The sequence below is a fragment of the Neocloeon triangulifer genome, unplaced genomic scaffold (genome assembly GCF_031216515.1).
Source record: "Neocloeon triangulifer isolate White Clay Creek 2 clone unplaced genomic scaffold, ASM3121651v1 ptg000014l, whole genome shotgun sequence".
Lineage (NCBI taxonomy): Eukaryota > Metazoa > Arthropoda > Insecta > Ephemeroptera > Baetidae > Neocloeon > Neocloeon triangulifer.
The window spans coordinates 22,445,413-22,471,731 of record NW_026775556.1 but is presented as its reverse complement, the minus strand read 5'-3'; the positions used below and the strand labels follow the sequence as shown (position 1 = coordinate 22,471,731).

Below are 26,319 nucleotides of genomic sequence, written 5' to 3'. Positions count from 1 at the left end.
TGTACTTCAAGTCAGAATAATTTTGTTGATATTATGTATAAGGCAGACTCTGAGAAAAAAAATCTAATTAGAATTTTAGGAGTTCCAGTACTTCTTTTTACAAATATTTCTCTTCTCCTCAGATTGAATATAATGATCGTGTGAGCTCAACCCAGCTGACCAAGGTTCAGCAGCCTCCACCTGCTAAGAAGACCGACACTTTGGATGATGGCGTAGAGGACATCGACATTGACGCTATCTAAGCCAGCTTGCCAATAGCAGAAATTTTTCTCCATCCACATTGACCCTCCTTCCCACACAATGCTTACTCAACATCTATCTGCACCCTCCAGGCACATGAGCTACTAATTACAAATCAAAGAAAGCATTTTGTTTGATTAAAATTGATCGAATCACAAGATGATGATGTTGTTTGTCGGTGTTAACTGAATTCATTGTGATCTTTTTACTATGGTTATTTGTTCCCTTGCTGGTTTCCTTTGCACAATGTCAGTTGAAGTTAAAACAAATTAAGAAGTATTGTAGCATTTAATTATTATTTACTATTACTCATGTGCCATTTATTGGAATACCGATCAGTCCAAAAACAACACAAATCAATTTGAACACTATTATTTGCGTTCCTGCTGAGTTTGGTAGATTTTTTGCACTTGCAATGGCGGTTTGATAAAATAAGGGTATAACATGGGCGAGCAAACTTTCAGCTTGGAGGAATGTGCGGTTACTATTTTTTTAATTTCATAGTCTTTTGGCCTAAATTACAGATTTTCATGAACCATCTTAATAATATAAACTTTCTGTAAAGCATGATAGCAAAACAAAATTTAACAAATCGCAGCTTCTAAATAAATTTTTTGCTTCTTTCAGAACAAATTCCGACGAAACTATTGGATGTAATTACCCATGGTTGTAATGAGTTACATGGCATATTTAAATAAAGGTTTATTTCAGCAATTATAACAAACTCTTTTTATTAAAACTCTTCGCCAGTAAAATGTAAAAATAGTATCACATTTCTCTTAATTTTGTAAATTTACATGACGTTATTCAACCATTTGCACTTGCACCTTCCGAATTGTCAACCCAGGACATGATTCCCGGTGCTTTGTTTTCAATAAGCGTCGCCTCAGCGCCTTCAGCAGCGTTGAGAATCAAAATTGGTTGCCTCGGCAGCACAATTTGATTGGCCTTGTTTACCGTAGCAAGTGACCCAAGGAAGTTTTTAGAAATGCTTGCCGGAGTCTCAGCAATGTTAATGTGATAAATGTCCTCCGATTGCTCGTCTTCTGTTTCCACTTTCAAAATTGTCGGTGGAGTGTCTAAAAAGATCTGCTCAGTTTCTTCGATACACACTTCGACAAATAGGTCTGCGCGATGAATTGGTTGATTGAAGAACGGTTTGCTAGAGTAAAAAAAAAATAAATAATAAGATACAATTTTGGCATGTAAATTAAAAAGTTTTTTAATTACCAAGGAGTGATCTTTTTGTGAGTCTGCAAATCCATCTTAGTCTGAAAATATTCACCACACATGCACGCAAATTGACTTTTTTGGTGGTCGCCCATGTGCTCCTTGAGTTCATCTTCTGTTTGGCACTGAGACCCACACAGAGAACAACTAAAAGAGCCAAACATGTGGCGCAAAATGTGGCCTCGTAGACTTGTTTTTGTTCCAAAATATGCACCACAAAAATCGCACGTAGGTGGGCGCAGAGGGTCTTTGGCGTGGTCTAATTCATGCTCTCGCATGCCCTTGATCGTGGTGTGTTCCGAATCACAAATCTTTAAATAAATTAAAGGTTTAATTTTGCATTCGACTTAAAGAATTGCTTTTTTACTTTGCATAAGTAAAACTTTTTAGCGGTGTGGTTGACCATGATGTGCTGCCTGAGTTCATCGCCCTCTAAATTAATGCCACACATAATGCAGCAGGTTTTTGCCCGGTGCAGTTGTTTCAAGTGACCTTCTAGATTTGCTTTCCACCAAAAAGTGAGCGCACAAAACGGGCAGCGATATCGATGCTCAGACATGATATGTGTTTTCAGTTCTTTATGGGACATCGCTGGTTCTGAAAATAAAATAAAAAATTGCAGCTTTATTTGAATGAATTTTAGAAAAATAATTTTTTACCTTTGCAGAAAAGGCACAAAAATTTATCAGGTACTAAAGTGGTGTGGAAGTCTTTGTGAATTCCTTGGTCCTCGACACGGCTGCACATTTCCCCGCAGATTTCGCAACTCGGTTTTGCCTGGCTTTTGGGTGTTGAAACAGAGCCGAGTTGCTGCTTTTTGTTCTCTTCCTTCTTCACAAGCACTTTATTTTGGCTGCTCTGCTTGGCCTCTGTCGGAGTCTTTGCAAAAGCAGATTTGACTTCTCTGACGTTGTCGTGAAACAGGCGCATGTGGTTCTCGAAAGCCGAAATTCTCTTGAATTTGAGTTTGCACTCGGCGCACTCCAATTCCCCTGTGTCGTGTTTGTAGACTATGTGCTTCCGCAGGCTCTCCTCACTGTTGAACCTGGCGCTGCAGAAGTGGCATTTCACCAACTCAGAATTTTCCAATTTTGCCAGCAAGGCCGATCCTCTTGGTCTGCCCCTCTTTCTGACGGTTGAAATATCATCGAAGGGTCTTTTGTTTACCGGCACCTTGTTCACAGGTTTGGGCTCCACGATACGCACGCTCATTTCTCTCAACTTTTCCTTCGTTATGCCGGACATGTGCGATTTCTGAACGTGTTCCTTTAGAGAGTTCAGATCGGTGAAAAACATGTGGCACGTTTTGCAGACCAAAATTTGGTGCTGCTGCTCGAGATGAGTGGTGAATTCCAACCAGGTCGATTTGACCTCGCTGCAGTACGGACACACCTGCACCTCGGCGTCCTGCCTGTCTTCGGAAGCATCGTGGACGCACAAAGAGTGCTCATGCAGTTCTTCGAGCGACAGGAAAATCAAACTGCAGCTCTGACATGGGTAAAAAATTGATACAAAATCTTCCGAGTGAGAAAAGTTGACGTGCTGCTGCATTTTCTCCAGCGAGTTGAATTTGAGTTCGCAATAGTCGCAAGTCAAAACGTCCCTTTTGTTTGGCGACCTTTTGGTGCCGAGTGGCTCCTCGTCTTCAGAAATCACCACGGGCGTTTCTGGTTTGATTGTCGGGTTTATTTTAAGTGGTGGTGCAGAGAGAATCTTTCGAGTATAATTTGACATGGTATTGACGGTATTTTCTGTTTGGCAGCAAGCGTCTACTTTTGAAATGCTAAAGATGCAATCTCTAATTTGCTAAAAACATAATAATAACAAAATTTAAGTTATTATTTAAATTATTTATGCAATTAATTTTACCTGAGCTTCAAAAGCAAGAGCATTCAAGTGGTCACAAAACTTCAAGTAAGACTCTTCAGAAATCGCAGGGAAACATTCAAAATGGAACGTCTGGATTTTCAATATGTTATTCTGCATCATCTGAAAATAATTTTCTGTATAAAATCGTTGTAAAAAATTTAAAAATTGAATTCAAGTGAATTTTTAGAATTTTTTTATGTCCATGGTATATGAGAGAAAAATAACTTTTCAAGTACTTCATAATTCATATTTATAGGCCAAATATGTTTTTAAATTGGTGAAAAGTCATTCAAAAAGGCAAGTTCATATATTAGGATTAATTAAGTCAAAGGAAATTTCTACTTAAACATGTCATTTACCGCAATGTAAAAGTTATCCATCATTTTCAGCGAGCGAGAAACCGCGTCGCCCGGATCGAATGCCATGTTGGTGGGCGTGGCAGGTCCCAGACAGAGGCTTAGTTGTCAGATTTACGCTACGTAGGTGCGGAAATCGTTGCGAATTTCACCGATTTCTCCCCTGTTTGGGATCAAAAGTGCCTGCAAACACGCGGAAATCATTGTGCGATCTGTAGTGCTGATTTTGCCGGTGTTTTGACCGACGTTCATGCTGGAATTCTCACCGAAAAAGGAGCAAAAGTGCAGATCGATCGCCGAATCTCAAGAGTCCCCCGTCGTGTTCTCAGCAGCTGCTGCAATAAAAAACAAACGAGCATCGTAATTGGAGGAGAGGCATCAAAATCATTTCGGGTGAGTTTCGTGTTTTCGCCGCTTTTCCGGGAATTTCTCGCCTCCCGACGCTTGCTTTTCCACGACTGGCCGAATCTGCAACTCGGTAGGATTTAATTCCCGGGCCAATGCCGACGATTTTGGCCCATTTCGGCTCCGCATCGGTCCAAATCCGATTCGTCTCGCCATTTTCTGGGCTTTTGATAACCTTTGTCTGAATTATTTTCTGAATGTTTTGCCTCAAAATGGGGTTTGAACTACAGAAACTGTGTTCATAATATCGTAATTAAAATAATCAATTCGTAGTGATAACAATATTTATTTAAGAAACTTGTTTTCAGACGTTATTCGCAAATCTCACGCATAGTGCACTCGACCCTATCATATTTTCCACAAGTGGGAGTGTTCGTGCTTTTGAGAAAATAAGCAATGAATCGCGTTAATGTAATCAATTTAATTTAAGCAGACGACAGGGCATTACATATAACGTTTGTTGAAGAAGTATTTGAAGTGTAAAGTAAATCACGTCTTCTAATTTTGTTAAACAAAAAGAGGAGAAAGATGTGCCATAATAACACTTACAAATTAAAGTGTCTCCTTTTTTGGTTTAATTATTACATAATGAAATAGACATTACTCAAATTGAACTAATTTGCTCTATATTAAAATCTGAAAATAAATAAAATTTATTTGGCTGGAATTGTAAAGAAATATGATTTTGCAAAACTATTTCCACTTTATGCTTTTATTTTTTTTTTAACAATGATTTAAAAATTTTCCTCTTTGTTCCAGATGGTGCTTAATAAGTTGTAAATATAACGCACAGTTGCAGCTGTCGACCAAATAATTTAGCCTCATATATGGTGTCCTCCGTCAACGCAATGGATGGGAAGCCTGGGTCGTAAGTACCTTTTTTGTTGTTTTGCCCTTAATCAGCAGTTATCTGAAAATGACATTGTCTTCGTTAATGAATCTAAGTAAAAGGCATAAATTTTATGCCAAAACTGAATACAAATTAATTTATAAAATGATAGCCATTTAAAAAAAAATTAAATGTATAAAGATAAAGAGAATTTGAATCTCTGTTGTCCGATCAACAGTGTGAAAAAGTTTCCTTTTGCAAAATTGAAAATGAAAATCAACTAAAGATTTTTAGCGCCAGGCATAAGCTTTGGGCTTATTTCAAGTCGAAATCAAGTAAAATAAATATGACGTCCATAGAAAAGTTCCTCATTTGGAATTGATTTTGCGGAGTGAATTTTTTATTTTTAAATTCTGTCCAACATCGGTGGTAATTTTGGATTAGCGGATTAAAGACCCAATTTATTGTCAAATAGGTACAATTATCTTGCATGATTCTTTGAATTATAAAAAAAAAAACTATTACCACTTATAAAAAAATCAAAATTTAAAACAACAAATTATGCATAATATATTTTTAAAACAGAAAATTGGTGTATTAAAGTATTGAAATTCACTCTTTTTAAAGTTCTTCGCCTCTTAAAATAAATTTTTATTATTTTATTGCAATGATGTGAACAAATAAAAGCAGGTTCTGCGGACTTGTTTAAATGGACCTGCTGTGCTATTAAATAATTATGCCATAATAATACACCAAGGCAGCAAATCATACAAAATCAAAGCTCGGCGATGATGGAATGCCGCCGCTGCAGGCTGTGATAAAAAAAGAAGCGTCGACCTGATATCAGGTTGCTGGCTCGAAACAACTGCGGCAACCTTGCTCCCTTCCTCCGCCAGGGTACCGATGATGACTCACCTAGGAGCAAAAGCTTTCGGCCAGTCAGTCAGTCAGTGGTGCGCAGGAAGGAAGGGACGAGTGCGTGGCTCTCGCGCACTCACATGTTCAGTGATATGATTTAAAACCAAGGATTGCATCTCGATTGTTAGCCTAATCCGTCCGTTGCATTGAGTAAGTACGAAAATATTCAGTGAAGTTCGATCACTCAAGTCTTTCTTTACTCGGTTTTTATTCCAACCTGTTTTGCTGTAAACAAGTGTTACTTCTTTAATGTGATCATTTATTTTTTAATTAATATTTAAATTTCTCTGCGATTAATTAATTAATTCAACTATCAGGCTGGAAGTGAAATTGATGAAATTTTGCACTGCAATTTCGATCAATTAATTTCACTTCAGCCACGCCTCACGCCTACTTTCTTTCGCTATGATTCATGCCAGATTATTCAAATTAATAGCAATAATTTATTTCAATTTCCTTTGACACGGATGAGACGATTCAAATTAAATTAATTTGCTTCTAACTTCGTCGGTCGCAATTTTTGCAACCATATTTATCGCATTGTTTCAATGCGGTGGGCGAAGCACAGGGAATTTTCGTGTAGGCAAACCGGAACTGAGGCGGTTTTTGCACATCTGCGGATACGATACGTTTGAAAAAATGTTCCAATGCGTGTAATATACCTGCAAATTCTGTTGTGCGAGGCGATTTATTATATCGGCAGACGTGCGTGGTCGCGATTTCGCGCCTCTGATTTATCTCGCTTGTCAAAACAACGCTGATTATGAACAAGAGTCACGAGTTCTGCAAAAAGTCTTTGTTCTTTCTTAGAAATCTCTTAGGTGAAATTATATATAATTGACTTAAGACAGTTGTAAATTCCCATTGAAAAAAAAAATCTAAAATTAGTTTCAGTTTCTTCCTTTTTAAATTTTATTTTAATGTAGAAACCATTTTTTTACTTAATTGCAAATAAAGCAGGAAAACATTATAATGGTGGCAATTTTTTAGTATTTGAAGCAAAATAATCCAAAAATATGATCTTTTATACTTTTAATTCAAATTTAAAAAATTACTTTTGCAATAACTTTTGTTTTGCAGACATCAACAAGGTTCACACTTTATTTTTGTAATGTGAAATAAAATTGAAATTTACATTATTGGAAAATAAATAATTAAAAGACAAGTTCTTGATTAAATTAATGGGCTTAATCTGCAGCTACATTTCAGGAGTTTCAAAAGTTTAAAAACTTTTTCGTTTTTTTTTTTGTGGATTTTGTATTATATTGAAGCTAATTTACAAAATATCCAACCAAAATAATAATTAAGAAAATGTTTGACAACTGCAGCCGACCTTGAATGATTTGACAAACTTCAAATGATATGAATTTTCACACGATTCGTTTATTTGCGAATTTTTTGCGACCGCAAGAAGTGAAAAAAGAGCCTTTGCCGGGGTTCTCAAGTTGCCAGTGCCCACTTGAAGTAAAGAATTTTGGCGGATCGATTGGCCGAAACAAGGCGTCAGCCTCAAAAAATCGTATATTTCACAGCGTGCTCCGCTCTTTCGGAGGGGAGCAGGTGTTCCGACTTCACGCTCTGCTGCACCGGTGGATCCAAAGGTTGAAACTGGATCCGTGCCTTGCTCGAGTTCCGTTTGCAATAATTTTTAATAAACTCACTCCAACAACACTGACCGCCTACGAATCGCCTTTTTCGGCGCTTCCCGAGTGCAGTTATTGTTGTATTAAAAAAGTTACGCCCGGCCGCGAGTGCGGTGCCGATGGAAAGTGCATTAACTCCGAGGGCGTCACGCCTGTTGCCGCAAACCGCAGAAAAGCAGTCAACGGATCCCTAATGCCTCCTCGGACGCCCGCCATTGTGTATTGTTTGTGTGTTTTTTCCAGCGTCGGCTGCTGCATTTTTGTCCGATTTCCACAGGAAGCGGCCGTTGATTTCGATTCAACCGCACATTTCATGAAAGATTTTACGGCAATTTTGCCGGTTTAATAAACTTGAGCTAGTATTATTTAAAAATAACGTACGACTTTCTAGAGTTTATCAAAATTTTCGGTACTTTCATCAGAAATGGAATAGATTTTGACATTGGCAAGAAGGAATGTTTCGCACGACGTACCTTAAATAAATTTGAAAATGATCTAATAAAAATATAAAGCAGCTACACAATTATTAAACGGGAGTTTCTGTTAAAAAATTTTTAAAGTGAATTTTTGTAAAGATATAAGAACATTTTAATCAATTGGGTGAATAAATTTGTCTTAAAATAATTCGGTAATCTAAATTAATTGTAAAATAATAGAAGTGATGAAAAATTCATTAAACGACTTCAGGTCACGCAAATCAAGTTTGAAAAATAAAATCAAAGCTGCTTAAACTTAAAATTTACACTGAAACGTTTCAGTAAGTATTTCTTTAGATTTTTCAAAAGAAATTTAACGTGGATTTAGAAACAGAGCGAGAAAACCAATGTTTGGAAACCGAATTAAAATGATCTAATTATTCTTACAATTGAATACAAACAATTTTATGTCCTCTTTTCACTTTAATAATTTCTGGCCGAGTTCATAAAAAAATATGTATATGGTTACTCAGTGTCGAGGTGCGGAGGTACCTTTTCCGTTTGCACCTCGGTCCCGACTACTCTGCCATCCCCGGGGTGTCTTTTTTTTGCCCAGCACCGACGAAAGGCGCACCGCAATATAATTGAAAGCTCGGATTTGCACGGTGGGTTAAGCTTTTTGCCGCTGCTCTCTCACTGCAGTAACTCTGCGCCGTGCTCGAAAAACAAATAGCCCGGCGAAGGTCTTCGCCGCAGTGCTCTCTGCAAAACTCGAACTGATTTTTAATGAAAAACGCCAAAGGCAGCTTCAACTCTTCTTATTCTGAGCGGAAAATTTTGCTCCGCGGCCGGCCGCCGAGCGTGGCGTGCGAAATGTCAATTTGCTCGCGGGGCGTGGGCCGTGCAATTTCCCGTCTTGATGGCAATTATCATAAAGGATGCTCGCAAACTCAAGTACTTACACACAAAACACACTCCTCGCATGCACTCGACCAAGTTTCAAGTGGAAGCAAGCAATAATAATATGACCATTTAATTTGGGTCGAAAAGCAGTTTGAGCTTTTTATGTTCACGTTGCTTCGGTTCTGAGAAGCATAAAAATGTAATTGACTGTAACAATTTAAGGTTATAATTTTATAAAATTGTCTGCTCCTTTAAAATGGCTTAATTTTAAATTTTGGGTGAGCAAGAAAACTCCTAAGGCAAAAATTTCATTGCAGGTAATAATTTTTTTCAATAATTCAGTCAAATCAACGGAGGAAATTGCTGTTGGCTTATCAGTTTTATGAAAACTGGCATGTATTGAACAGATAAGACACCGCATAGCTATTTTTTTTATCAATTATTTTTGTTAAAAGATTAAACAAAACCACTATGACTTTTTCTTATCATATTATATAAAATTAACTGCATTTAAATTTGTCTTCCCTGAAAGTTCTGACTTAACTTGACTTAAAAATTGTCTCTCTCTAGCCCATTCATTAAATCTGCGACTTCTCATTAGCCTCATTCTCGGAAAAGCGACTTGGTACAACAAAAGCTCCTCTCATTCTCTTGTCCCCACTGAATCGCGAGATAAAAAAAAAAGTGTGGCCAGGACCACTCCATTGTCTGTTGGTCACTGAAAAGAAAGAGCCTCCTGTGTGTAACGAAAACACAGATTCAACAATTTCCTTCTCTGCGAATGAAAAGCAAGTTTAGAATTTATATCATAATTGGTGAGCAGAGTGGGATGGATTCAAAACCGGAGCACTTGGCGTGACTAATTCTCGCTCATGACTCGCTCGGCAAATGTGTGTGTGTACGTAAGTGCATGTAATGAACAATTGTGCGCGTGGCCGACTCATTATTTCCTTTCGAATTCTTTCCGAATGAAAAGCATTTCGATTCGCCGCCTCTCGAAATAGACTCACGAGCGAAAAGAGCTCTTTCTTTCTTTCGCTCTCTCTGGCGACAACAAAAGTCCGCACTTTTGATTATTTTTCGCCAACAGCCAAGGTTGTTCTCGCAACAGAAAGGTAACGCGAGCCGATCTCGGCGAAAAAGGCAAAAAGTGGAAGTTGCGGAGAAGAACGGGTTGAGAATCGCCGGCCGTGCATTTCGCCGCGGCGTCTCTTTGTGCAGACAATGCGCAGTACGAAAATTTGTATGACGTTCGCGGATACGCTTGCAAGGATAGGAGTTGCTTTGCCGAGGCACAATCGCGAGCCGTGACTCTCATTTTTATTGAGTCGAGGGAAAGACTTGAGATTCAAGAAAAGGATAATGTTTCCAGCTTGAAGAATCAACAAAAGCTGCAAGAAAATGGCAAAAATGATCTCAGGGTTAAATGGAATTTTATATAAATACATCTTTTCATTTTAAAAAATTTTAAAATATATAAAAATTTATTAAACACAAAATGTACAACTTTTTTACATACAGTTCATTATTTATTTATTTTAAAATTAAATCATAAATTGTGAATTCTAAAGTAAAATATCAAATTTGTTGAAACAAATCCGCCCGCAAGTCTCCTGATTCTTTAAGAAAGACCGAGACTTGTCAATCTTCTTCGTTGACGTTTGTTGAACGTTTTGTTTGCTCTCTTTTCTCTTCGAGGGTTGAATGGTGGTCCTGATTGCTCAATTAGCTCTGGCGTTCGAAAGAACGATCTGCTGGTTTGGAGATCCACTCTTCTACGCAGACGGCTCATTTACTCGGACGAAGGCGTGACAGACAGATGCGTCACGCCAAATCCCACACTCGGGCTGTTTTACACATATGGCATCACGTGCTCAATAATAGCTCCAGATGAAAAAAGCATTAAAGAGATGGATTTTTTAACCTAAAAAAAACTCTAAATTCTTTAACTATTTGCACATTTTATATTTCTTTCTGTTTGAATATGAAAGGGTGCTTGTTATTCAAGGTTGCAAACGAACGGGACAGAGCAGAACTCCCAGGGAGCAGTTCGCGCAATGCATATTTGTACTTAACACGGGCGATGACGGTAGCACTCACTTCCGTTTTTACGCGAGCTTTGAAGCATTGTTGCCACCTCTGCGTGATGGTTCATTGGCCATGATGCTCATGATGCCATGCATGAGCACCAAATCGTGACTGCGAGGTCAGAAATGTTCAGACAATGCAATTTTCATCGTTTGCCACAAAAAAAAAATGCAAACCAAATATCAAAATAAAGATGCAAAACTCCCCAAAAACATTTGCCTAATTTTAAGTTCAATGTAATTTTTTAATTTAAATCTGTCCTTTTATGTTATCTTGGTAACTTAAAAAAAGTGGTTTGATGAAATTTTCATTTTTTTAGTTTCTTTATTCTTAAAAAGTTTGATAATTCTCATATGAAGAAGCAATGCTGATTTTCACAGCTAAAATTTTTTAGTCTAATCAAAGCAATCATTTTATTTTCAAATGGAAATGACCTCTAGTATGAGACATAAATTCATCTAGTCATCAAAGTCACTCCTAATTTTAGCTGATAAAATTTATATTACTTTTTCTATTTTAATATTTAAAAAAGAAGACTTTGAACATTCCTTGATTTTTTTTTAATTATTATATAAAAATCGCCATTTTTTTTTGTAGTTTAGATCAGCTCAGGAAGGAGCGGCTGAAGCATTTGAGTTGATTAGGGTGCTCGAGTTGCGATTCGGCCCGCGAGGCAGCGCAAGTTGTTGCGAGGGGTCGCACCCCGAGTCGGCGCCCCTCCGCTGAGTCAGAGTTAAGGGGTTGCTCAGTTGTACCCGCCGCGTTAGTTGCGAAGTGCAGCGGACAAGTGCATGCGTAGCCCTTTGTGGGTGTGTCCGTCCGAGTCGGCGACTCTGTTTTGGCCCGATCAGGACCCGATGCGGCCCAACCCGGCCCAGAGAGGTTGACGCCGCGGCCGCCGCAATGTCGAAAACAATCATCGCCTACCGAGTGTGAGTTTTTTTCAGAGAACAAATCGAATTTCCGCCCCGCGCGTACTTATGCGGTTTCGCTTTGATGCAATTTGCAGCCGAGCGACAAGGAGTGCCGCCGATCAAGAATTCGCAATTTGCACCCCCGATCCACTGCGGTCTCGAAACCGCGGAAATTATACCGTATTGGAATGCAAATCGGCGCTCGGTTGAACGACCTGGACGTGCGGTGAATCACTAATTTTGTCCGATTGTTTATGTGGTGTCGGTCGCCGTTTTCCAGAAAGACATCTTGCGAAATAAATTTTATGTTTGGCTCGATTAAAAAGATTTTACAAAGTTTTTAAGTAATTGAATTGAAAAATATACACCATTATAGTTATATTTAAAATGTTTATTTAGCATTTTAATTTTTATTTTAATTAACACGTTTTACAATAAAATTATTAAAATCGAATTAATTAAAATTAGAATCATAATATGGAACATAAGGATGAAAAATCTCATTTTAAGATTAGTGGAGAAACAAATGTTTTCAATTTTATTTAGTTTTGTATTTTTTTTGTCAATATTCTAAAAACACTTTTACCTTCATTAAAAAAAACCAGCCCTTATTTATTAAAACCTTAAATATTTCTTTGGAATTCTTATAAAATTACCAAAGATACGCCAAAGCCTGTCTCCTAGTTTGAAATGTTGTCGGATGTTTTGATAACACAATGCAAACTCTGACATTCGCGATTCAACTGCCCTGCGGCTGGCTTCTTTTCAACTGAATCGCCGCAAAAACCTCGCAGTCGGAATGAGAAAATGGGTCATCTCACAATTCTCTCTCAGCTGTTTTGTGCAGCGAGACACTCTGGCTGCTCTTGTGCGTGTTTATCGGTTCATTCTCCATGCCAGCGACTCGATAAGAAAATTAAATTCGTCTCGCTCAATGTGATGTGCCCATTGGAAAATTCCGCAGACATGAAATCGCAAACTATTTTAAGGTCTTTTTTTGCATAAAAAAAAAAAAAAAATAGAAGAATCATAAATTGTTTGAAGCGGAAATTTACAAAAAAAAAGCGAGTCTAGACCACAGAGAATATTAACCGCACGATAGCACTTTTTCTCACCAAAACTGTTGGATTTCCTGCTTTCTGTGAGAAAATATTTTCCCATATTTGAGAATTACTTAAAATATAGACAAATTACATAGGAAAGCAACAAAAGACAAAAATTCAAACTAGAGACATCGTCTTTGAAAAGAGGTTTTCTTATTAGGGAATTATATACAAAAATTCAGCCACACAAAAAGTAGAATGCCAATTTAAAAATTTTAAAGTTGAAGCGAGTTTTTAAATTTTTTTATCACAATTTTATCCTTTTTACAATTATAGAGGGAAACAAATTTGACATGGACAAACTATTGTACTTTCTGCGGTATCTGCCCAATTTGAGGCCCTTTCCTCCTTTTCCACTCGAATCGTCCTTTACGATTCTGAGTCGGCCTCTCCTCTAAACCTAATCGATGGTCTTTTGCCCGAAACCTGTCTCTTTTCAAGTAGCATCACGTTCCTTTGGCGCAACGCCGCCGATTCATCTCTCCACTGCCCTGCCTTTTCGCTGAATGCCTCTCTCTGTGACTAGCGAAGCCACAAGCAAACAAACTCCCCTGGTGCTACTTCGGCACAGTTAAATATTCCGCCGGCATTCTTTTTCAGTCGTTGCCATAATCGGAATTAATTAATTGACATTGCGTCAAAACCTCTGTCGACACGCATTATAATTAACGTTGCCGCTGCAGATTCATTCCCCAATTAGCAACACTCAAGAATTTGAATTGCAAATTTTTATATCCTCGACAACGTTCGCAAAAAGCCATAGAAGGCAGTTTTTAGTGATATTGCTGTTAAACGGCCTTTCTGCTCTGCGACTCCTTTTAAATTTCTCCAGCACAATTGTTTTGGTGCTAAAAGTTCGTTCATGTGAATAAATAGCACGTGCATAATTGGGACATTCTGGCATACAATTTTTACATTTTTTAAAATGCTGGGGATATTTTATTTCTCTTAGTTTATAATTTTTTTCCAAAACTATTTGCGACTTTTCAAATAATGCGAAAATTTGTGTGGTAAAAGAGACAAAAAAGTCTTAAAATTCAGGTCGGAATTTGAATTTAAAGTTTTAAAACAGATCCAAGATTTGAAATAAACCCATTTCCTCAAAAAATCTAAAAAAAAAAATCACAATTTTCAGTGAATAATGTTTTATCAGTGACACAATTCTTGTCAGAATGGAGTAAAAAATATTTTTTTTCTCCAGTTTATAGAAATAAATATGATTTGAAGAAGATCAGAAAGCGTATTCATCGTGAATCAAATCGATCGGAACGAGATTTCCTCGCACAACTTTGAAAACTTTCGCGCAGCTTTCTGTGACAAATTCGTCCCGATTTGGTCTGCAATCGAGATAACCATTTTCGTAGACGTATCGCGCGATTTCCTCCGCATGGCCGCGCTCGACGAGTGAAACTCATTTGCATGCATACCTAATGCGCGAGGAGGCTTTACCTGACAAAAAGCAGTTCATGAACGGTCACAAATGTATCGATTTTGCATTTGGTATTGACCGCAAACTGTGGCACATGATTGCAACGGGGTCGTGTGTTCAACCGCGCTGCTGCTAGAATTTCACGAGGACCAGACCTTGAATTCTCTGCTCTCGCTCGTCGCATCTTAAATACCCACCAGTTTTCCCCCTTTTTGTACTCCAATCAGAAAAATTTAATCATAGAAACTACGGATTTCAAAAGTCCCAAAATTATCTATCTACTTTTCAAAACGATTGAAACTAATTCAATTGAAAAAATTCTAAAGCGTTAAAGAGAGACAAATTATTGTTTAGATTGATAAATTATGTAAATTTTATTTTTGAAAATTAATATCTTTCCTTTTTATTCTTAGAAACATTTTAATTACTTTTTAAATAATTTACAAACAATTAATGAAAAAGTAATTAAAAATATTTTTTTTATTGATTTTGATATGAAAATTTTAAATTGATCCAAATTTATGTTCAACAGTAACCCTTTTTGGAAACTCTAATGAAGAAAATGAAATGAACATTCACTTTAAGTAATTTATTGAAATTTGTCAATTCCAACGCTTGTTCATGTTCAAATAAATACGTCCTGAGGGGAAAATCAATTTGAAACGCGCGGGTCTTATGAGTTTACACGTCATTTTGATTAAATTTCAAACCTCGTTCAACGATCTTGCCGATCGGCAAGATATTAGATAGGAGAGCATAATGCAGCATTTAATGCACTCGCTGGTGCTGAAACCTTGACCAAAATAGCTGAGCTGCATGTAATCCACCCATGCAGAATAAGTCGAAACGGAAAGAAAAAAGCTCACACAGGAGGAAAATGGCTCGTTCTTGGCAAGGGAACGCGAATAAAAAGAAAACGAATCGCTTCTCTTGAATGGCAAACTTTTGCCAGCCGGCAGAGATGAGAGACGAATTTAGCCCTCGTTGTGCGCATCAATCATGAGCTCGCGAATTTTGCGTGTGCCAAGTCAATTTGCATTTGCAAGAGATTAATTTGCCAGAGTTTGCTGAAGCGCGAGCACGTGAATACAAAAGACGCACATTTATGTCGATGCAAATTGAATTTGGCGAAACTGTTTTCGTCTTTTCATTTGAAAGTAAAGTAAACAAGCTTATAAACAAACTTTTGCCCTTAATTTGGTTATTTTTATAATTATTAAAAAAATAATGAAATTTTAAAATTTTTCTATTCATTTTTTACTCAGAACAAAAAACCTTTTTATAATATCGATTAATAGCGAGTAGAGTGAATAAATATTAAATTTTTTTATTTGTGTAGAATATTTTTCTTGAGAAGGGATCATATCAGGCCATTTTTTGATTGTTGAAGCTCAATGTTATACTCTGAAACCATAATTGCTCCTAAAGAATGGCTATAATTGATTTAAAAAAATGCAATCAAGCCCTTTTTTCTCTCAATATAATTCAATTTTGTATGCAGATTGTATAAAAATGGAAAATATTTTAAATGCATAAATGAAATTATAAATAATTTTCAAAGCAATTCAAAATTATTAGTGTTGACTGTTGAATTCAATACAAATTTGACCTAATTCAACTGGTAATAATTTATTTATCCTCTCTCCATTCTTAATATTATATTTTAACTATTACAAAATTTGAATCTAATATATCCTTCTCAACTTCAAAAGGATAATTTAAATAAAAATTAACTCGAAGTGACATTTGGAGTTCCACAGGAGTGGCTTTCCCACAGATCCAGTAGCAAAAAAATATTATGTTGAAGAAAAAAACTTGAAAGAGGCGCCAGTTTTTTAAAGAGCTCATTTTTCTCGTCCCCCGCGCTTCTCAAATTACGCTTTGTCCCCTTGCGAGAGAGTCAGGTCGGCGTGACACCCTTCGGGCACCGAGTTGAGCTAGTGCAGCACGCGAAAATAGAGTGCGCGTGGCTCCAAATAGAGCCGGCCATGCATTAAGGCAGACGGAGTGGCGGGCCCACGGAATTATTGATCCAGTGCAGTCTCCGTCGTTCGACTCGGTGAATGTGGCCGGCTGGTGTCGGCACCGGCAGGCGCCCCGTTCTCCACACCCTTCTTTCGGCAGACAGGTCTGGAGCGGTTTGACGCACCTTGTTGTGTGTGTTTGTTTGAGTGAGCGAAGCAAGGGTTGGCCAGGTCGGCACCAACCAACCAACCACCGCCGATCGACAATGCACGACTTGCACACGGCACTTTCACTGCAGTAAGTCAATGTGACCTTTGCTCTGGTGCTTTTCCGCTTTTCCGGCAAAATACATGCATTCTTTTGAAGTATTTTGCAAATAATTATCAATTGTTGTTCTCAAATCTCCATATTTTTTCAAATCTATTCAGAATATTTTGGAAATTTAACATATTTCTAATTAAATCGTCAGAAATTAATGACAATAACAAAACAATATTATTTTTTAAAGATTCTTTAGGTTTTTTAAGCCTAAATTTTTAATTGCTTGATTCTGTTATTAATTTTGAAGATTATTCAAGTAATTTGATCCATTGCTAAACAAAATAGCAATAAATTATAAATGTAAATATATGAAGAGTAAATTAACCTTAAATTGCCTTAAATACAAAAATAATGCTAATGCATAGGAAAAACTATAAATTTCCTAACCTTTATATTATTTGCCCTCAATCAAGTTTTTATTGAAATAATTTAACATTTAGATTCCAAGTTAACGTCTCAAAAGCGTCACACACAAAAAACACCGGTACTCGCTTCCTGTTTTACCTTGTAAAAATCAAACAAGCTCTCTTTGTTTGACAAGCATTGTGAACAAATCGATGGCCCAAAATGTCGCGACACAGTGTCCTATATGGACCGTCTTTCTTTTTACCCAACAACAAACAGTCTTCTTAGTGTTACGCAATGTTGCTTTAGCGCCGCATATTCTAACAACCTTCGGTAAAAAGGATTGTGACGAAATGATCTCATCATCTGCTCGGCCGCTAAGCAAGGCCCCGGCACCTCCGAAGTGCATCGCGCGGTGTTCTAAATTTAAGTCGCAATTGAGAGAGCGGTGCACCCTCGCATCAATTATTATTTTTAGAATACACGAATTTTGGTGAACACTCTTCGCCTTGAACTTTGGAAAACTTTTCCTCCATTTATATATCGATCTTGGAAAGCCCGGCATTGGCAACTGTCACGCACGCATATATTTATTTTCTGCCATTACCAGCTCAACAACTTCTTCCCAGGAAGAAACGCGAGCAACAGTCCTGTCTGCGTCGATTGTCTCCAAAACCAACAGGCTGACGCACCACCTGGATTATAGTCGTTAATTTGCGCCGTTAATTGCCCTAATTAAAAAACAGGAGTTCTAATGAGCGTTGCAACTGATGCCAAATTTATTACATATTGTTGTAGCAGATGGGAGACTTTTGAATCATAACAGTTTGTGAAACATTTTAGGGCAGTAAAATAAAAACTAGATTCTTATGAAAATTAAATTAATTTGTAATTTTGCTGCGAGAATTATTTAAACAAAAAATATTGATGTAATGATTTAATCCAAAGTTCTGGTTCATTTCCGTTGATCCAAATGAAAAACCCAGAACTGATAAATCTCATTCTGGCTTCTCTTGTTTCTCCCGAACGGAAGCAGTAGGAGCAGCAACGCGAGGCAAACCTTTCATTATCAGCAGGCCTGGTTGTTCATTGACTCGAATCTTTCTCTCCAAGTCTCTTCTTCCTAATTACCTGGCGTGTGTGTGAACCAGCCGCTCGAAATTGTTTCTTTTGAGCTCTCGAGAGCCGCAGCCTCGAGGGGTGCATGCAACATTTTTTTCTTAAGAGTCATGCACCATTACACGAGGAGCGAGCGAGAAAGAAAGAAAGAGAAAGAATTCGTCTTGAGACCGGATGGGTGCATAGATGAGGCTCTTTTGAAAATTTGTTGACTCTCGCGGCGAGTGAAAAGGTGGCTCTTGGTTAAAATCAACAAGACACCGCCTCCAAGTACATTCATAGAAAAAAACAAGCTCCCTCCAAGCCAAAGTTTGAGATTAAAAAAAGGGGAAAATGCAAAGCTTGAACAAGAAAAGTTTTATAACAATTTTTACAACAAATATTAATTTTATTAAATTAAATTTTGAATATTTTGTGTTTCAGGAAAAAGATAGAGAGTATTGGCAGGATGACGCAGATGACGCAAGATGAAATTATCACCAACACCAAAACGGTGATGCAGGGCCTGGAGGCCCTGAAGAATGAGCACAACTCGATCCTGCATGGCCTCGATGGCACCACCGGTTCGCAGCCGTCCTCTCTGCAGTCGGAACCAAATGTAGTCGAAGAGAAGTCCACCCTTGTCCAGAAGTCACTCGAGATGATCGAGCTCGGGCTTGGCGAAGCTCAGGTAATTACAAATGAAAATTTTTCAACATTTTTTTAATAATTAATTCCAATTTAAGGTCATGATGGCCCTCGCGTCACATTTGCAAATGGTGGAGGCCGAGAAGCAAAAGTTGAGGACGCAAGTCCGAAGGCTGTGTCAAGAAAACGCCTGGTTACGAGACGAGTTGGCAAACACACAACAAAAGCTGCAGGCCTCTGAGCAGGCGGTGGCGCAGCTGGAGGAGGACAAAAGACATCTAGAGTTCATGGCGTCGATCAAGAAGTACGACCAGGACATCCAGGTTAGCATCCTATCTATGATACATATTATTTTGGGCTTTTCCATGATTATTGTACTTCTTTGTCTTACATTTGATGATGTCATTTTAGTATAAGGCAGACTATGAGACATCTGAAATAGTATTATTAAAATTCAGCTTGGTTTATTTGAAATTACTTGGTTCTTTCTTTTTACAGAATGATGAGTCGACAACCGACAAAATGGACAAACCCAAGCAGGACGACCCAGTTGTAGACCTGTTTCCCGATGAAGATGATAATGATAGAACAAGTGAGTTTTGCATTAAACAACTATTGATAATAATAATATTTAAAAAAAATATAGGATTAATTTATTTAAGAATATATTTTTTCCTGATAATCAGGGGATATGAAGATGCTAAGTTAGTTTAAGGAAATTACTGATATTAATTCAGCATTTAAATATCCCCCATAAATCTTTTAATAATGATAAAAATTAAATAGTGAATATTTTTTAAATGCCAATGGTGTAAAACCACTTGAATTTGATTCAATATTTATGATCTCTTAATGCTTTTGATTTTTTTTTTTAAATAATTCTTTTAAGCTAAAAAGAATGATATTTTTTATTATAGAAACTAATATTTCTTTTGTTTAGATATGTCACCGACTCCCCAGAGCCACTTTGCGCAGCAGGTGAATGCCGGCTACGAAATTCCCGCACGCCTCCGCACTCTGCACAACCTGGTGATCCAGTACGCGTCGCAAGGCAGGTACGAGGTTGCCGTCCCCCTGTGCAAGCAGGCCCTCGAAGACTTGGAGAAGACCAGCGGGCACGACCATCCGGACGTGGCCACCATGCTCAACATCCTGGCCCTCGTTTACCGAGATCAAAACAAGTACAAAGAGGCTGCTAACCTGCTGAATGACGCGCTTGCCATCAGGGAGAAGACCTTGGGCGAAAACCATCCGGCGGTATGATTGTTTTAAATCTGATAAAATGGAAGTTTTCAATGGAAATTTTTAAATTGCAGGTCGCGGCAACTTTGAACAATCTGGCTGTTCTTTACGGAAAGAGGGGAAAGTACAAGGAGGCTGAGCCTTTGTGCAAACGTGCCCTAGAGATAAGGGAAAAAGTTCTAGGGAAGGATCACCCAGATGTGGCCAAGCAGCTCAACAATCTTGCCCTCTTATGCCAAAACCAGGTGGGTGATTTTTTGTTTATTCGGGTTTATACATTTGGGGATGACGATTTATTGGCTTTTTATTTTACTCTTTCCTCTTTTTTTTTTTTATCTTTGCGATTGATGCCAGATAATTCCCCCTTCCTCAACTTGCACAAAAATTATCGAACTGCCGGTGAGACTTTGACAATTTTTGCGTTCACCATCACCTTGTAGGAAATTTCACAAGCTAGTTTCTCGCGCGCAAATTCATTTAAAATTTACCAAGACTCAATGCCAATTGTTCTGTGTTTGCGTAGGGAAAATATGAAGAGGTGGAGCGGTACTACCAGAGAGCCCTCGAGATCTACGAGAGCAAGCTAGGGCCCGACGATCCCAACGTAGCCAAAACCAAGAACAACCTTGCGTCCTGCTATTTGAAGCAAGGCAAATACAAAGAGGCTGAGATCCTGTACAAGCAGGTGCTTACCCGTGCCCACGAGAGAGAGTTCGGCGCCATTGACGGTAAGTGCCTTGGACCTGCTCACGCTGTCTGACAAAGACGAAATCCATTGTAAAAGCTCAAACCTCTGTGTAATTCAAAATTGGATCAATTCAGGGCTTTCTGTTTTACTTTGGATGCCAAAGACAATCTAATAATTAATAATTTGTGCTGCTTCCTAAATCATGTCAGTCTGAGAAAAATTTGCATGCCATTAGTTTATTAATTGTTATATTAGAACCAATTAATTTAAACCAGCCACAAAAATATTTAGTTCGGACCGATTTAAAGAAAACTGCTTCAGCCATTTCCCAAATTTTGGGACTGCCACTCTCTTAGAGCTTTCGGTGGATTTGTAAATACCCTCTTTTGTGTTTGTATGAGGAGCTGGTGGTGCTGAAATTGTCGAGATGGCTGCATGAGTTTTCAAGCAGGAGAGTTAACTAGCTTGAAAATTGTGTTCATTTTGCAGTCAACAGTCCAAAGTATGTGGGTGTGGGTTTCCGAAAGGCGTAATAAAAGTCTGCTGCTGTGGACCTCACCCTTGCAATCACCAACCCTGCGGCTGTCTTACCTTTTCCACACTCCAGTTGCTTGCGTTTCCGTTCATTCAGTAGTTATGAAGTTTTATGATGCTAGTTAGAGTTCATTTTTTGCACCGATTGATGAATTACTTTTGTCGATCATAGTTTATTTTAATTTTTACTTTCCAAAAATTCAACAAACTAATGCAATCATTTGCTTACTGTGCTCTCAAAAAATTTACTTATGTACAAAATTCCACGAGTTCTCATAATTTATTTTGTAAGTGGAGTTCACTGCTGTGTAATGAGCAAACTATTATTATTCGTTACTATTATTTATTTTCTGTTCTCAATTGTTTGTTCCTGAATTTAAAAATATATTAATTTTGTATATCACGTTTTTTTGTTTCATTTTGTACCTTTCTAGGATTTTAATTTGTAGACTTGTTGTAATATTTATTGACAATTTCGCTTGCAATCATAGCAGACCGCACACAATTTTCTTGCGCACTCTCTATTGCTTTTCACCCTGTATCATTTGAAAACTCAGTTCGACCATTGTGGCTGGTTCGTTTTTGTGGCTATGTGTGTTGCAAATCGCTGGTGTACTCTTTTGTACTTCATCAGTCATTGATGTGAAATCTGCCAGCCAGAAAACAAACTTCCGACTAGCATGTTAATTCTCAAAATTGAAAAGTGGCACTGTAAAAAAATTGTACTCAAATTTGGAATGCGGGGTGAAAGCTGACGACTTGTTTGCTCTGTTCATGCACTAGGTGATAACAAGCCCATCTGGCAAGTGGCTGAGGAGCGCGAGGAGAACAAGCACCGCAACAAGGAGAACGTTCCTTACGGCGAGTACGGCGGCTGGCACAAGGCAGCCAAAGTTGACTCGCCCACAGTCACCACCACCCTCAAGAACCTGGGCGCCCTTTACAGGCGGCAGGGCAAGTACGAGGCGGCCGAGACCTTGGAGGACTGCGCTCTCAGGTCAAGGAAAGAGGTCAGTGCAAAAATCACACAAAAATAAATTTATTATTGACTAAACTGTTCAATTCTTATAAAAAATTTGAATAATTTTCAGGCCCTTGACATTGTGAAGCAAGCCAAGGTGGCCCAGATCCTGGGTGGAGAGACTGTTGCTGAAAAGCGACGCAGCTCTGGCGCATCGTTAAGCAGCAGTATGACCGGTTCAATGGGTCACCGGAGGAGAGGGTCGAGGGAGAGTCTGGAAGCTGTACAATTCGAGGCTGGTTCCGAAGAGGTGAGCTTGGAAAATGTTTAAACTCAGCAGCTTTTTAAGTTGGTTAGATTCAGTTGATTTTTGGCACAACGTAGTTACTTGCACAAGTAAAGTCAAATTTATTTTTGAAATTTGCCATTAGAAAATTTGATTATTTTGGATTTAGTTTGAATTTCTTTAATTAAATTTGAGTTAATTTCAAGCTGCAGCTTTTGACTTTTTACTGATGATACATTGTTAGTCGGTTGCATACTTTTTTCTTAATGACTTGCATATTTGACGGTTGGTGCGCTGAGATTCTCTCGCCAATTTGTTTTCTTATCCCTGGAAATGCACGGCGGAAAAACTGCAGCAGTCGTTTAAACTTGTTCATATCTCAAAGATTAATTAGGGAGAGGCTATTGATACATTTTTTTGTATTCAGTTGACAAGGGTTGAATGTTGTTTTACAGCAGCAGCAGTCCCAAGTAGGCCCAAGAAGTGTCGCAGAGTCACCAGGCTCGGAAAGGGCTGGAATTAAATCCAAACTCTTTCATGTACTTGGAATCAATCGAGAATTCAACCCTTAAGCCCACTCGAACTTAATAGGCGCCTTATTATTAATAAATTGTTTCTAAAACTCTCGCCCTTTCATGTCAGTCTTTTGTAAAATGAGTGTTGATCATTCCGAATCGCAGAGCAAAAACAATATTATTCAATCTGGCATCGCAAAAGGCATAAAAATAGAGTGCATTTAACAAGGACAATAACGATTGGATCAAAAATTTCATGCATTTTTAGTGAATATCCACCTGTTTGATTAATTTTGTAGCTGAAACAAAAATCTCCATCACCATCTTATTTTATTTATTGAGCATCACAGATTTCTTATTTGTAAAAAGATAAAAATACGGATCTATTTAATTATCATTATTCTTGTAGTCTCACGGGTTGTAAATAATATTTTTTTTAGTTTTCTCTGATTAAGTTGATGAAAAACTGTTTACATAGGAGCCATTTATTACAGAGTTTTGGTGAGTGGCTGTGAAATACGCAAATTTATTATATATTCCCGTTTTGGTGGATTGTCAAGAAATTCTACTTAAAAATTTATATGAGAATGATTAAGTTACGAAATTGGTTCAGTTCAATATATTCACAGTTTACAATATTATTTTATGATAACTAATAGTGGCTAATTTTCTGTAAACACTTGAGAGAGTTGTAATGTTGTAATAAATTTTATTTATTTGAATTTATCAATACGATTTGTATTTATTTTTCTTCGACTTCTCTTGTTTTATGTGACGGAAAGTTGCATGTGAAAATGGATTTTTGTGAATCATTTTAAACCACTGGCTGCTGCAGTTTTCTCTCTGTCTTTTAATTAACATCGCCTCTCTATTTCTCTCCCCTCTGTTGACCGAACTCTTTGACTTTTCAGACTTTGGGTGACACTTTTTACTAATTACAATTGTATCTCATTTGTGTGGTTGACACTAATCTTGAGACAGTTCTGCAGGTTTTGGGCCGTTTGTTTCTGTTTTCACTTTCCAGCGTCTTTGCAGTTGCATGTCTAATCTGTGTGTGCTTTGCTTGAACTATGTGTTCACCTTCAACCAAATTCTGCCTTGAATCGTGCCCATGAATTGACAGTTAAATTTTTTTGATAAAACAAACAATCAAGTTTGAGGCAGATGAAAATTTACTGTAAATTTGCTTTGGACTCTTGAATGGTCTGAAAACATTGCCACTGTGCGATAATTTTAGTACGGCAATCTGAAGAGGAGCGCCTCCTTCTCGAAACTGCGCGCCTCAATCCGTAGAAGCAGTGCCAAACTGATGCAGAGGTTTACAAACCGATCCGTCGACTACAAAGACTCGATAGAAAATTACAACAACAGGTACGTCCACCCTGCATTCCATATCATATTTTTTTATCCAGCATGATTTTTAAACTCTCACCTCACAATTTTAAATTTTTAGTACAATTTTATTTCATTCACTGCTAGTTTGTATTGAAAATTTGCTAGATTTATTTTTATATATTTTTCCTTCCGCTAATATTCATTAATAAATCCAACACCACCTTTTGCTCAGCACTGTGTATAAAAAGCGTTGAGTACATATATTTCTCTCGATTCTGAAAAAGTAAATCCCATTGTTATTATTATTATTCCACATTCTTCTTCTCTATCTTTTCCTGACAATTGGCTCTTGAACTTTTCAAACTTGATGTAAAACTTAAGGTAAGAATCAAAAGTAGTAGTTTGCAATACGGCTCTGTCTGTCTAGCTCATTGGAAATTCATTTAAGGCTCCTCGATTCCAGGAAATGCACAATAAAAAAAGGTGCAAGAGAGCGGCTCATTTTAGAAATTACAAAATAATCCACGTCTGATTTTACAGTCTTTCTATTTATCTGCTGAGGTGCTGTTGAATTTAACAAATAATCTAGGTTAATTGAGACACACTAATTAATTAACCGACTAACTTTGAAATTGAAAAAATTCTGATTGAAAAATTTTGCTATCTTATTTTTTCAGCATGAAGCGCGCAAGTTCCCTGTCCGTTCTTAGTAATCAGTTAGCAGATCAGGTGTGTATTTTATTTAATAATTATTATTTATAAAAATTTTGCAGTATTTAAAATATTTAAATACTGGGTAATAAATTAAAATTATTTTTAACAAAAATTCCATTCTGGTCTAAAGGTTCCTGGAGAGAAAAAGATGTCACCAGCTGGCTTACGAGGCAGGACTGCAAGTTCTGAATATTTGCGAAGGCTTCAGGACCCATCATAGCGACTCCAAACCCAGCAGCTCTCTCTCATCATAAAACACACACTCTCTCTTTGAACTTTTCACTCGATTGACCCTCAGCCTGAATGGATTATTTAAGAATATCACAATTTTGTGTTGCAAAACGTTTTTCCTCAAAAGCGCTTCTTGCCAGCCTAGTTTGCCTGACGGAGAAGACTGGATTTAAAAAAAGAAAGAAATCAATGAAATTTAGGCTTTTGATCTTTGTTCAGTTGAAATAAAAATTATTTAAATAATCGAGGCTGTCCGTGCCATGTTCAAATCGCAAGTGTGGACATTTTGTATGTTTTTAAGTGTAAGGATGGAGTGAGTGGGTCGGGATGTGAAAATCTCAAGATTTTTGTGGTTACGGGATGCTGAATGCCTTACTTGATTTTTGCAACTTGGTTTCGCGCCTTCGTCACTAGTGGATAGACTGGAATGTGTATTTTTTTCTATAGCTTAGTTGCGAATATGCTTAACAAATTGCCGTCTCTTGCGCTTGAATAGCTGAGAGAAATCATTCATTCAGGCTCAGTGATACACGAAACGAAAATCTCAATTTTTCCGTTGAGTCACTCTGTAAAATGCACACATACAAAAAGGGCAGAATTATTTGAATCAAGGAAGAAGTAATTAAGTTAGTAAAATAGTTATATAAAACACACGCGCGCGTAAAACTTAATTAATACTTAAAAATTTTTATTTGTGTAAGGAACATTTTTGATTTCCTTGTGAATTTTCATTATATTATTTCTTTGTGATAATTATTTTCCTTTTTAATTTATAATTTCCCTGAGAAATGTCAGAATGACTGTTTTTAACGAAAAACCTAGGATTTTTTTATTATTAAATTGTAATTGAAATTTGATTCCGCAGCACTTTTGTGTTGATTTGATTCCGTGTTTGATGAAATCATACATAGCAGTCTGTATTTCATGATAGGTTTGTGTTCTGTTGACGCGGAAACGATTTATTATATTGTTTGAAAAGATGTGTTATTTTAAAATTTTAGCATTAATATGCATCTTGCTTAACGATAAATAAAAATAATGTCGATCAATGGCTACAAAGTGCTAAGCTTCAATAAATTTGTGAAACTGGAAA

The 26,319-nt window shown here is 37.4% G+C and overlaps 3 protein-coding genes across 13 annotated transcripts in view; 2 read left to right on the top strand and 1 right to left on the bottom strand.

Moving 5' to 3' along the window:
- Positions 1-964, top strand: part of LOC132201534 (eukaryotic translation initiation factor 5) — a 10,724-nt gene extending 9,760 nt beyond the window's left edge. For all 4 annotated transcript variants that reach the window (XM_059627754.1, XM_059627755.1, XM_059627756.1 and 1 more), the window contains one exon: positions 123-964. In XM_059627754.1, coding sequence (XP_059483737.1) covers positions 123-242 — 120 coding nt within the window. In that variant the 3' untranslated portion in view covers positions 243-964. The remainder of the gene's footprint in view (positions 1-122) is intronic.
- Positions 955-4,078, bottom strand: LOC132201532 (PR domain zinc finger protein 5-like). The gene is made up of 7 exons (XM_059627744.1): positions 3,962-4,078; positions 3,699-3,878; positions 3,340-3,459; positions 2,130-3,276; positions 1,838-2,067; positions 1,471-1,781; positions 955-1,402 (listed from the first exon to the last, which is right to left on the bottom strand). The coding sequence occupies exons 2-7, from the start codon at positions 3,762-3,764 to the stop codon at positions 1,048-1,050; spliced, it is 2,229 nt and encodes a 742-aa protein (XP_059483727.1). The 5' UTR covers positions 3,765-3,878; positions 3,962-4,078; the 3' UTR covers positions 955-1,047.
- Positions 3,828-26,319, top strand: LOC132201533 (kinesin light chain). Of its 8 annotated transcripts, none has more exons than XM_059627745.1 (13): positions 3,828-4,088; positions 4,860-4,968; positions 18,517-18,763; positions 18,819-19,043; positions 19,219-19,312; positions 19,661-19,977; positions 20,037-20,207; positions 20,486-20,690; positions 21,968-22,194; positions 22,276-22,455; positions 24,184-24,317; positions 24,959-25,010; positions 25,126-26,319. In XM_059627745.1, the coding sequence occupies exons 2-13, from the start codon at positions 4,928-4,930 to the stop codon at positions 25,213-25,215; spliced, it is 1,983 nt and encodes a 660-aa protein (XP_059483728.1). In that variant the 5' UTR covers positions 3,828-4,088; positions 4,860-4,927; the 3' UTR covers positions 25,216-26,319. The 8 variants fall into 8 exon arrangements, with proteins under 8 accessions (XP_059483728.1, XP_059483729.1, XP_059483735.1 ...); XM_059627746.1 differs by having other exon boundaries at positions 3,828-4,173; XM_059627753.1 differs by lacking the exon at positions 24,184-24,317 and having other exon boundaries at positions 3,833-4,088.